Source organism: Polyodon spathula, chromosome 4 (genome assembly GCF_017654505.1).
Source record: "Polyodon spathula isolate WHYD16114869_AA chromosome 4, ASM1765450v1, whole genome shotgun sequence".
NCBI classification, from domain to species: domain Eukaryota; kingdom Metazoa; phylum Chordata; class Actinopteri; order Acipenseriformes; family Polyodontidae; genus Polyodon; species Polyodon spathula.
This window is the reverse complement of record NC_054537.1, coordinates 27246003-27259716: the sequence shown is the minus strand read 5'-3', so window position 1 is coordinate 27259716 and position 13714 is coordinate 27246003. Positions and strand designations below refer to the sequence as shown.

The 13714-nt window shown below is 36.8% G+C and overlaps 1 protein-coding gene across 5 annotated transcripts in view; it reads right to left on the bottom strand.

Annotated features, from left to right (window-relative positions):
• The window catches only part of LOC121314365 (catenin delta-2-like), a 300617-nt gene that overhangs the window by 18065 nt on the left and 268838 nt on the right, over positions 1-13714 (bottom strand). For all 5 annotated transcript variants that reach the window (XM_041247536.1, XM_041247532.1, XM_041247533.1 and 2 more), the window contains one exon: positions 7431-7515. In XM_041247536.1, coding sequence (XP_041103470.1) covers positions 7431-7515 — 85 coding nt within the window. The remainder of the gene's footprint in view (positions 1-7430; positions 7516-13714) is intronic.

Below are 13714 nucleotides of genomic sequence, written 5' to 3'. Positions count from 1 at the left end.
TTGCTCTTTAAGCTGCCCAGAGCTGCGTTGTCCTCTGACACTGCAGCTCTGAGGTGGCTGCATGGAGGGCTGCATTGTCTTCACGTGTGCTCGTCTTCACCGCTCTCGAGTCACTGCTGGGGTGGTAGCAGTGAGCTGAGCATAAAACTAATTGGCTACTCTAAATTGGGAGAAAATGATAAAAAAATTGGTAACTATTAAATTATAAATAAATAAATAAATAATTTACACACTTTATCTCTAATTTAATGTTACTCATACAAGTGGCAGTCATCCTATTCTTTGGTGTCATGTTACGCTAAGCTTTGTTTTGGTTTTGTTTATTTTGTAAGTAAAGAAAGATGCAACGGAGATAAAGATGCAACAGAGATTTTATTAAGGATACAATTCATAGTAATGCTGCCCAGGATTTTGCTTTCACTTCTGCTTCTAACCACCCAAAACTGAGGTAAATTTCTGACAGGGGTCAACCAGAGCTGAGTGAGGAGCACCACTGATCCCAGAGAGACTACAGGGCAATGCTGGGCTTGTCAGTGAATTCAATACTTTTTGCTAAAGCCCCATATTTAAGCAATCGGACAAAACCACTGATTACAAGGGAGGGTTGTAGCCTCATAGACTCAAAGAACCCCTTGCTTGGTTCAACGAGTACTGTACAATAAATACTTGGGGTAAGTACAATACCAAGGTAGGAAAAAGAACTGACATAAGCAGAAATGAAAGGAACATGTTGAAATTTTGTGTAAGCCTATCTCTGAAAGCAATGCTGCAGTGGCATACTGACACTGCTTAAATTCAGTTAATTAAAACAAGAATAGGGATGGACATTTTTTTTGCGATTAAGTCTTTGTTTTAAACCTTTTCATTGCTACAAACATTTTCTAGAACCTTCTACATCTACATTTTCTAAACGTTTGGTTAAAAAAAAATTGCATACTGTAACAATAAGTATATTAACCAGAATGATTTAAAAAGATATGATTGTGTCACAACAGTTAGATTTTTTTTTTAATCAAATGTTTATGCATGATAAAGGCAAAACAGACAAAAGTCCTTTTGTTGTTTCTTTTTTATTATATGTTGAATAACAACAAATGTTGCACTAATTAAGTGTATTTAAAGATGATTAACACTAAAATAACTAAAAACCAATGCAAAAAATGACCACTAAACTGCCGAATGTTAGTACCATGCAGAGCTCAATGTTTACTCAGTGCTGGCAATACATATCTTCTAAATTCAAGGTAATGTGTGTTTATAGGAAAGGCTTCTGCATTCAGCATTTCTTTGAAGACAGAAAATGAAGTCATCTTTCTATACTTCAACTTTTATTTTTCAGAAAGATTAAACTATTTATATGCCTAATATTAACACAGTTCAAAGCTAGCGTCGTAGTAATATATTTATAGATATAATATATATATATATAGATATATATATTATATATATATATATATATTTTGCAATCACACTGTTGCTTTCTTTAAACCCTGTTGGCAAGGTAAGTCGGAAGTTGTTATGCAGCTACTAGGCTTATTGCAAATAATGCCATTGGACAGGTACAGGTACAAGGTTTTGTTGTCTCACTTTAATCATTCTTTTATGACTATGACAAAGCATTCCTTTGTAATCTCAGCATAGTTCTGTTCAATGTGAAAATAAGGTGTGCATTATGCTTCACATTGCATATATAACAAAGTAAAAGTATCAGCATTTAAAAAAATGACAACAATAATGATAATTGGGGAGCCATTAAGAGATCTTTAAAGGTCAATTTTAAACAATTTGTTAAAGGATAGTTGAATTTTGGCATTACGTGGTCATGCTGTAAGTTGTTAATTTGACCAGATACTTTGGGGCTACTGCATAGTCGTATGTGCCTGTCATGTTAATTGTGTAATGGGGAGTTAAATACATTTTTGTAGGGTCTGTCCGTTTTCTACATTTTTTTCTTTCTGTTTTTAGTTTAAGACCTCACAGCTCCTGCAGTAATGTGCTCCGATCCTCTGAACACTATCAAACATTTGATGGTGTACAGTCCTTCTAACAGTTTGTACATTTATCTTTCAATACAGCTCTAAATTCAGAGTATATTTTGAATTTGTTTTAGACACAAAGTTTATAAATGCACTATCTAAGCCACTTACTTATTTACAAAAACAAATAATCAATGAACACCTAATCTTTCACTTACTCTAAGACAGTAATAATTAGGTCCATGCAGTTTTTAAATGGGAGGCTATGACCTATTGTCATCTCTGTTGTGTTTAATATACAGGCATGTTCCAGTACCAGCCTGTTTCAACTAAGGGTCAGAATCTAAATCCTGTGCACTGGCGGGATAAACGTTGGTCTTAAAAAAAAACATTCAGGGGTGCAGGATGTAGGATGCAGGGGTGTGTCATTTAACTGGCTATAAAAACAGATCCAAACATTGTAGAAACTGCATTTGGTAAGGCGGGGTGTTTTTTAAAGACAGCTTCACAGTTGCTCTTATACAGCACACTTGGAAGATTCACGTTTAAAATACAATAACACAACATACTTTATAAACAAAATCTAAAATGGGCACTATCACACCAAAAAAGTACATCAAACACAACTGTAGACTATCAAAGTATGAATACTGTTTATTATGTTTTAATTATATAGAATTAAAAATAATAATAATAATAATAATAATAATAATAATAATAATAATAATAATAATAATAATAATAATAATAATAATTACAGCCTACTTTTCTGTGCTCCTACAAACCTGGGTTTTTGTGCAGTTCCAGACCCCTTTTCTGTGTCAATAAAAACCGACCTGATTCGTGGAAGTTGTCATTTCAGCTCCCTCCCAAAAGGCAACACATCCCCACTTTATACCTGACCTCCCATTTTGTAGATAAGTGTCAGATTACTCAATTGCACACAATTATTATGTTCTTTGGTAGATTTAAAATGCTGCTATGCGGATAGTGCTGCTAAACAAGGAAGCTTCAGTATGAATTAGTAATAAAGGCTCTAGGGTTAATGTAAAATCCTTGTAACGAGAACACCTGCCTTTTTCAATAAATGACAAGAAGAAAACATAATAGAAAAATCTGATTATGCGACACAAACAACTAGCAATAAAGACAAGACATATTTTAGCTTCGGGAGTTACTCTAATCTGTTAACTCAGCATGGAAAAGAGTTTTCATATTAGATTCTGCAAGTACAGTAATGGCCAGATCTCGAAAAACATGTTAAATCACTTGTGGCTGCTGGTAAAATATTCATTTGGTTGAGCATTTTTAAAGAAATCCACCTTCATTTCTTCGCTGCCTTCCACAACAAAACCGTTATGGTCACGGGAACATTCTTCTGGGGTTTTTTTTTGTGTGTCTAGGAATTTTTTTACATTTTCCCACAATTTGCAATTCTGTTTTAAATTCTCACTATCTAACAGTAATATAGCATTAAATCCCACGAACAAGCCATCTACTGTAATTGTAATCTTGTTTTAAATCTTGTGAGTGAAGCCTCCATAACAAATGTAGAATTTGCTGCCACTCAGTAGTTGGGTTGGGTTTAAAGTATTCAGAACGAATCTGATAGATATGAATCAGGAGGCAGGGACATTGCACTACTGCACAGAAAGGTATTTGTTTGTTTTTTTAAGTTTTTTTTTTTTTTTTTTTAATAGGAAAGCAGTGAAGTTAAAGTGAATTAAGTATCTGTTTCTAGTGTTTTCTTTCTGGCTGTACAACAATTTCATTTCTTTTGTATTGGGGGTGTTTTATCAGTTATTTTTATCGGTTTAAACAGAAAATCAGAAGCCCTAATTATGATCTAGATCTGCATTGCTTTCCATTGTAAATGTTATGCTGTCCTCCCACACTGTCGTATGCTGCATGCAGTATATAGAGAGAGAATAAAATAATACCACACAACAGTATAAAGTAATTGACTTATTATATTATATAATATATAACATATAAGTAGATATGCATGTCTGTTTGTTTTTTACTCATGTACTGTAGTTTGTGTAAGAATGTGTTGGGGAATTTGACAATTTTTTTTTACTTTTGAATAAACAACACTTTCACTGCAAGATTCCTTCTGAATGGGGCTCTTCAATAAAAATGGTATCTAGTTCTGCTGCCTCACCATGAAATGTACTTCTCCTGTGGCTTCTGATCATGACACATCATAGTACAAGCTTTGTTAATTTTCAGAATGTCACCAGAAGATGATACGCATTTCATATGAGAACAGTTTTCATCTTGTCTACTCAAAAGAAAAATATCTTAAACACAATAAAAATAATGCACAGGATTTTTTTTTCCAGAGAAAATAGAGACCAGTTGACTTCAAGATTTGTATTTTTTTCATTTACTTTCAAATGAGGCTATTTACAGAGTTAAAACATCAACCCAAGTACACTGAAATTACACATGAACTGGTTTCTTTATATTGGACAATTAGTGCACTGTTGCTTTATTGTTAATTTTATGTTCAACTGTCCTGCAATACATTTGGTGGAAATTAGGAAGCAATCTTGAGTTTTCTTTTGCTAAAGTAAAAATGTATGTTGTTATTTCATCTTTGAGGATTTCTTTTTTAATTTAAGGGTGGATACACAGGGACATTAAGATTTCACTCAGTGTCTGTTTGGTTATCTGTAACTTATATACACTACTGAATACTCAACACAAAAAGAAACTGCACTTTTTTTTTGAAGAAAGTAAATGGAAATGGAAAAAGATATGGATTTAATACAAAACCTAATTATCATATCGGCCATTTTGTTGATGAAACAATATTGTGATGGAGCTGTGGCAGCCTGGAGGAACTGCTGACGTAAGGAAATGGACTTCGTTGGGGCTGGCACGGGTTAGCCACCATAGCTGGCAGCATCCAGCTCTGTGTTTTAAAATGGAACGGGATGATGGAGACACCCTCCCAAGGCTTCTAAGAAATTAGTCTGTGAGAGCTGGGGCAGAAGATGACTCAAGGTTTGACAACACGGTTAACAACTTAGGAAAGGAAACGCATATGAGAACAGAGAATACTTTGCAAAGGACTAGCTCAAGATCTGCAGTTAGCAAAGACATGGAGCTCCAGGTTTGTGTCTGTGGCTGGAGCAAACTGATAATGGTTAGGGATTTGAAGATTCATCAAGGGAGAATGAAATGCTTGAGCGAGAAGGGACATTGATCAGTACTTTTTATGAAGTCAGTCAAGACAGGAAGCAAACCAGTTTGCAGAATATCAGCACCTTGTCATAGATGAGAGGAGGACTTGCATAAACACAACTAGTGATGAACCTAATGATCCGTGAACCTGGTCAGATGAATCAGCGTAAGACAAAAAAGAACCTCAACGGCACAAGTTAAATAGCCAAGAGCTTCTGAGAAAACAGCAACAGTAAACACGGATCTCTGTTTTGCGCTGGAAAGGTTAGGTGGAACAGTCGAAAAGAAAATTGATGAATTTGTGGATACCATCTACGTATATGGAAGCGAGAGGTTTGGAGTTGAAAAAAGAAAGGTGAAAGTACAAACTATTCCTTTAAAGTCTAGATGGCAGCAGGAGACTGAGCTCTTAGTTAGCGAAAGGAGGCAGGGCGGAAGCAATGGAGGAGAGCAGAGCAAAGTCAGAAGAAAGCACTCAATTTATTACAGAGGGTCATAAAAGATAAGCTTGCAACATTGCGCAGAGCTGAGCGCCTACAGAAAAGCTGCAAAAAGGAGGAGTGTGCGAGAACTAACTTTTATAAAGACCCATTCAATGGCTTATTTTCCACCGGAGATTGCCACCACTAACCTTCAACCTGATATTGTCTTGTGGTCTCGATCAGCACGTCTTGTTCTCCTGGTAGAGTTAATAGTGTCATGGGAGAATGCTGTGGATGAGGTGTATGAAAGGAAGAAACTTTGATATGCTCAACTAGCTGCCGAAGAGGAACAGCGAGGATGGAGAGTCCAGGTTTACCCAGTGGAGGTAGGTTGTCGAGGATTTGTGGCACACTCCACAACCCGCTTTTTCAGAGACATTGGATTCAGTGGTCAAGAGTTGTGATGCATAATGAAGAACTTATCTGAAGCAGCAGAGAGGAACAGCAACTGTCTCTGGTTGAGATGAAAAGATTTTGGTTGAGGACCTCAAGCACAGTAGAAAGAAAGCAACATCAATGTAAATGAAGGTAAGTAAGCTGGGCTTAGCTGTGGGGGATGTAGGGGGTGATGCTGGGACACCAGAATCACTGTCAAGCCCTCTTAAAGTCTCGTGGGCTAATTGACGAAACACCAAGGACAGAAGGTGCCCACTTGAAGACCCCACAGAAGTACCCTAGTCAGCTCAGTCCAGATGGTTATCATGCTGATGCGCTAGGGATGCCGCACTATGGTTGATCCCAGGAGCCAGCATTGCAGACTTTGTGTGTGCTAGTGCACCAGGGAGGCAAAATAGGCTGATCCCTGGAGCAGGCATTGCACTTCAGTCATTAACACCAGGAAGAAGGTTATCTACAGCATCAGATGGAAGGAAATGCATCAGGTCATATTAGTTTACAGTAAAAGAAGCTATGTCTTAGTTGGTGCTTATCTTGGTGAGAGCTGAGCAGTGTTTGAATTACTTACTAACGCCTACGGTTTAAACAAAGCAACCGAGTACTTGCAAAGAGACTGCAAAACCCCCACTCAAGAGCAAACCAACCAAGTGCATGTCAGGTATACACTGTTGAATGTATATAGTGTAAATAGTAGTCTGTGTGAACTGTATAATCAAGGGTATGGTACACCAGAGCCTTACACAACTACCATTGTAGGTAAGGGTACTCTGGTGGAGGTAATGGTGTCAGACTGGCAGTACCAAATTTCACACAGACAGTTTAAAGACTACCACGAGTTAGTAGTGAAGATTTGAGTTGTTTTGTTTCTGTTACCTTCACCTTCTAACAAAATAAATATTGCCAGCAGCTGATGTTAAGTAATTACAGTTGTGGACATTGTAATCATTTACACCACCTCGTCCATCCTGTCACACTATATATATATATATATATATAATTAACAAACTGATGGTGTTGGCGGGGTCAACAGTTGAAAGGTCACATTACCACATGATTTGAATGGAAAGCCTGTTAGGGCCAGCACCTTGGACTTTCCTTATTAGCTCAAGGCTACGTAAAGATTTCGAAAAAAAATGATAATACCTCAACATTGAGGCAGCAAAACCCAGAACCATTCAGAATGAGTGCAAACACCATACATTGAAAGTGGAATATCAAAATAGGACATTTAAAGCTACTTACAGCACTCTTTAATGAGACTGACTGTTTCTGGTATCACTGTGGGTTTCTTAAAAAGAAAACAAAATTAACCCTGGCTGTTGATTAGGTTAACAATGTTGAGGTTGATTTAGCCTCAAGTGGTGTTACAACAATAATGTCTTACCTTCTTGTAGAGGCTACGCAGATCCCTGTATTGCCACATGCTGCTGAGGGCCTGAGATGCTGCTTTCACTACCTTTGCTGAGTGCCTGTGCAACAAAAACAAAGCATCATACCATGAGGCTAAAAACAATACAGCTGCCTCATTACAATACAATATATTAAATAGATAATTCTACTTCATGCAATTAATATTTTCAACTTGAATCAGGTCTTTTTCATTTAAGCCTCATTTTCAGTATGGGCAAGTCTTCCTTCCAAGGGCTGATGACTTAATTGTTTTTTTAATCTTCCCCTTTCAATGTAGACATGCAGGCTTCCCTATCAGCTAAACAGAAAACTAACATTTATCTCAAGTCAGTACTTGTCAAATCGGTATTTTCCAGAGAAATGCAAATCACAGCAACAATCTACATTATACATGTTTAGAGACCAATATATCAACATTGCCACTATAGTGGGTGCTAAAGTGCAATGTGTTCTGTTGAGCAAATGATACAGCATCTATCATTGCATTTGAGCAATTAGCTGATTGTACCAAGGACCCTTAATTAAATACTAATAACAGGGGTGACTTGCTATTATCAAAAGCAGTACTATGGTAAACTGGTTTTACAATACTGTACTCTTTGCTCAGAAACCCTTTGATGGCTGCAGAAGCATCAACAAATATGGTTCACAGTCAAATCGGCCGAAAACTTTAAAGCAACAGATCAGTTTTAACGGTGAGGCCTACGAATAATAAATCATAAGATTAATCAGAAAATGTTAGTAGAAACATATATCAGGGAAGTTCTTGCCAGCCAGCTGGGAGGAAACAAAATAAAATCATTAAATCCATAATTATTTGAAATGGCTGAATCTAAGTGCTTTCTAAATGACCATTTAATAATAATTAACAATTGAACAAGACCGTTCTGTTCGAGGAATTTCCCTGAAAGGTTAACAGGCAATATTGTTTTTGAAGAAAAAGAAACTATTTGTATGTGATATTGGTTATGTACTATTTGGTTGGTTTACAAATGTGACATATTGCACTAGATTAGCTCACTATGTTGAAATACTTACTGCATTATAAATCTTACTCTAGTGTCTTCATTATGTTTTTCAAAGACAGCATCCAGTTATATAATCTAAAGCAATGCATTCATTTGTCTTAGTATTGTCACAATAGCAGTTTTAGATTGGCCACATTAGTAACTGTACATCCCTGATTGGTGCTCAAGCTGTGTAGCACAACATTATTGAAAATGTTTATGATTTAACTAGAGCTTCTGATTTTCAGTTTTAACCTATAAAACCCGATAAAACACCCCCAATACAAAACAAAATGAAATCGGTGGCTAGCCAATAAACATCGGAAAACACTGGAAAAACTGTGGAAGTGGTTAATCTATTCACGTTGACTTTACCCTTTTCCATTAAAAAATAAAACCTACTACAAAAACAATAACAAATACAATTCCCAGTAGAGCTGGACAATGTCCCGCCTTCGTGACTCATCATTGATTCGTTCTGAATACTTTAAACCCGCCCTAACTACTGAGTGACAGCACATTCCTACATTGCTATTAGAGACTCCGTTTGCGAGATTTAAAATTAGATTACAATCAGAAATGGAGGCATGTTAGCAGGATTTAAAGCTGTATTACAGTTAAGATAAGAGGATTTAAAACAGAATTGTGGCGAAATGTAAAAAAAAATGCTTACACACAAAAACCCCAGAAGAATGTGCCTGTGACCATAGGGATTTCGTTGTGGAAGATGGCAGGACGGAAAGAAGGTACAACTTAAGTACAAATACATATTTTGACAGAAAATAAAATGCTCAAGCATTTTGGAAAGTAACCGAAAACACTAATTTCATACAGTATATCAAAAACGGAAGCCCCGAAAAAAACATTTTCCATAAAACTCGAAAATAACAAAAAATAAGCACCGAAAAATACAATTAATAATAACCGAAAAAGAGAGGCCCTAGATTTAACCTACTCACAATGACCTTTGGATAACCACGAACATCAGCTTTTTTTTTTTTTTTATTATTATTTTATTATTATTAATCAACTGCTGAATTATTTAAACAAAAATGGATTGCCCAGGTTGATATTATATTGATAATTCGTTTGACACACTGCAACCACACTAGCTTGGATGGTTGTCAATAATTTTGGCAGCGAAGCCCATTTAAGCTGAAATCGGTTTTGTCAAACAATAACAGTTCATCAGAACAAATAAATCACATCTACGCTCTCCTTTTTTCGGTAACAAATATCCTACCAAAAGCATGCAAACAGTAGGGTTAACAGAAGTTGTTACCAACACACTGAAGTATCACAGGGGGGGGGGGGGGGGGGGGGGGGGGGGGGGGCTTGTTCTGTGAGTGCAGTTAATTTGCTGCAGTTCAACAGCTCCCCAATATATACAGTGCCTTGCAAAAGTATTCAGACCCCTGACCAATTCTCTCATATTACTGAATTACAAATGGTACATTGAAATTTCATTCTGTTTGATATTTTATTTTTAAACACTGAAACTCAGAATCAATTATTGTAAAGTGACATTGGTTTTATGTTGGGAAATATTTAAGAAAAAAAAAAAAAACTGAAATATCTTGCTTGCATAAGTATTCAACCCCTGTGCTGTGGAAGCTCCCAGTTTGCACCGATGAAAGAAATTGCCCTAACGAGGACACAATTACCTTACCATTGGCCTCCACCTGTGAACCATTAAAGTTGCTGTCACATTTTCTGGATAAAAACCCCACTGTTGAAGGATCATTGGTAAGGCTGTGAATCTGAAGGAAAATGAAGACCAAACAGCATTCTACAAAAGTTAGAGATAAAGTAATACAAATGCATAGATTAGGAAAAGGGTACAAAATAATATCCAAGTGTTTGGATATCCCAGTGAGCACAGTTGGATCAATAATCAGGAAGTGGAAGCTGCATCACACCACCCAGGCACTGCCAAGAAAAGGCCGTCCCTCAAAACTCAGCGCTCAAACAAGAAGGAGACTTGTGAGAGAAGCCACAGAGAGGCCAACAATCACTTTGAAGGAGCTACAGAGTTCAGTGGCTGGGAGTGGAGTAATGGTGCACCAGTCAACCATATCAAGAGCTCTGCATAACACTGGCCTGTATGGGAGGGTGGCAAGAAAGAAGCCGTTACTCAAAAAGTACCATCTGAAAGCATGTCTGGAGTTTGCCAGAAAGCATGAGAGTGACCCAGCTGTGATGTGGGAAAAGGTTTTGTGGTCAGATGAGACCAAGATAGAGCTTTTTGGCCAAAACTCAAAGCGCTGTGTGGCGCAAACCTAACACTGCCCATGCCTCAAGACACACCATCCCTACAGTGAAGTATGGTGGTGGCAGCATCATGCTGTGGGGATGCTTCTCATCAGCAGGGATTGGGCATCTTGTTACAATTGAACTAAGAATGGATGGAGCAAAATACAAGAAAATACTGCAAGAGAATCTGCTTCAGTCCGCTAAGAAACTGAAGCTTGGGAGGAAATTCACCTTTCAGCAGGACAATGATCCCAAGCACAAGGCCAAAGCAACATTGGAGTGGCTCAAGAACAAAAAGGTGAATGTCCTACAGTGGCCCAGTCAAAGTCCTGATCTCAATCCCATTGAGAATCTGTGGCACTATTTGAAAATTGCGGTCCACAAGTGTCATCCAACCAACCTGAACAACCTGGAGCAAATCTGCCAAGAATGGGCCAAAATCACTCCGACACTGTGTGCAAAGCTGGTACATACTTACCCCAAAAGAGTTAAAGCTGTTATTACAGCGAAAGGTGGCTCTACCAAATATTAATGTGTGGGGATTGAATACTTACGCAAGCAAGATATTTCAGTTTTTTATTTCTTAAAAATATTTCCCAACATAAAACCAATGTCACCTTACAATAATTGATTCTGAGTTTCAGTGTTTTAAAATAAAATATCGAACAGAACAAAATTTCACTGTACCATTTGTAATTCAGTAATATGACAGATTTGGTCAGGGGTCCAAATACTTTTGCAAGTCACTATATATATATATAAAATGCATCCTGTATCACTACACTAAACTGCATTACAAACTAAGGAAGCTGTACTTGAATGAATGAACCTAGACTACCTTGCTTAAAAAAACTTGTTTAGCAGGCATACCTTGGTAGTTCATCTTATCTGAATGATAGTGCCTACAGCTCGACCTCTAGTCTTCCTGACAGTCAACTACCACACAATATTGCCTTCCAATCAGTGTTCTACCCATATAAAAAAGTTGAGCTGAGCTGAAATGTGAGCTAGTACTGAAATGTTGTAGAAGGTATCCCGTTTTATTCTTAGATACAGAGGAACATTGTCTTTTTAAGGCTTATGAATAATTATGAATCATGCTCAGCATGAATAGGCTCCTCCTGAATCTTAATGTCATTAAACAGACGACATTTCATACTTCATTTTTCAATGTTACGCATCTAAATGAAATGACTGCTTAACGTTTTGTTCTCTTTGACAACCCAACACCAGATACCCAGCTATTTGTAGTGTATTATGTTTAAACCAGATTACACCATTGTTTTTAGGAACTAACAACATTGTCAACCCTTTGTTATGGTTAACCAATGTCAAACCACGCTTGGTATATGGAAACTGCCAAATCATTGAAAACTAATTTTCACAGCACAGCCAGTCATTGTTATAGTAACCAGAATACAATTATGGTCAGCAATGGTAACATATTTAACTGTAACAAGTATGAATTATGAAAAAATGTTTACATTGAAAATATGAATAAAATCATATATCCTTTTTGTAAATAAAGCCGATCTCTTTCTGTTGTTTATGATGTTTATCAAGATGGCAGCAGAGAGTTCTGAATAATAATTTATGCTTGGTATCAGGATTCTGTTTTTGAATTTCAAGAGATTCATCTCAGGATAAAGAAGTGTGAACTTTATGACACTGATACTGTTTGAAATGGAATAATATCCAAAGGAGGGTGTCTTGTTGTATCCTCCTTGGAATATTTCCCCAGGGTTATAACCATATCTTCTAAGCTAGCAGTTCATGTATTATACATCATTCAGAATAAAATATTGATTATAGCATTGACAATAATACATTGCTTTAATGAAAGACGCTGGAGACTTTTGGCTAGGCAGCTTGCAAGCAAATATTCATGCATTCCAATTTTAATTTAATTTAACACATTTACTTCATCCACCGTCACCTCATCCTGCTGTGTGTCTGGTGCGCACAAAAAAAAAGTGTGGTGTGGTGATAAGAGTGAGTGTAAAGCTACAGCTAAGTGAAGTTTGAGGGAGGTAATGTGATTGTACCACACACAGTCATTCTGCTGGATGTATATATCACTCACTGTCATGCTATCTAAATATTTCCCTTAAAACCAATATAGTACCTTTATAACTAGGAGCGAGATATAGCATTTGATGATATTGAAGGCTGAACCTTAAGAGTGAAGCCAACAGATTTAATAATGCACCTAATATGAGCAAGCTCAGCTGACACAATCTTGACCCTTGTGGCTATTCGAACGTCTTATTTCTTCCTGGAGTTTAATGAACTGATTTTGACAGCATTTTTTTTTTTCTGTGACTAAGTAGAATAACTGCAGAAGAGGTTTTCTCTAAAAATGAGGGTGAGTAAAGTTGCTCTTTGAAAAACTAAAATTGTAATAATCCTTGGGATGGTTTTGGTATGTTCAAAATGTATTCCTCTTAATAACTGTGAATGAACCACTTGAAAAATATTTTCCTTTAAAATTTCTTTCAACTCAAAGTAAAATTTATAATGTAACCATTATGGGGAGTACATTGCACTGATCCAAACCAGCTGTCTGATTAATGCTATTTGCTTAAGTGGAAAAATAATATCTCCAGAGACAACTATCTAACTTAATAGCCACATTTGAACCATTATTATACCAGCAGTGGTTCAGGACAGCATGCATATTAGTTATGTGAGTGTAGGTGCACATGTGTAGATAAAGTTGGCATGCTAGAGTGTTGCATTATTCATATTTTAATTGCTGCACATACAAGCCTACACATGCAATGATTATATGGGTTTCCATTCAACTTGCATGTGCATTCCCTACTTTATAAGGACCCAGGAATTTTCATTAAGTAGAAACCTTTGACGATAAATATTTTAATTGTCTGGGAAATTCCCTCTTTAAACCATCATGTGCTGTGACCTACATAACAACGTAGAACACACACACACACACACACACACACGAGGGGGCACAGGGCAGGTTTTGCAATACATA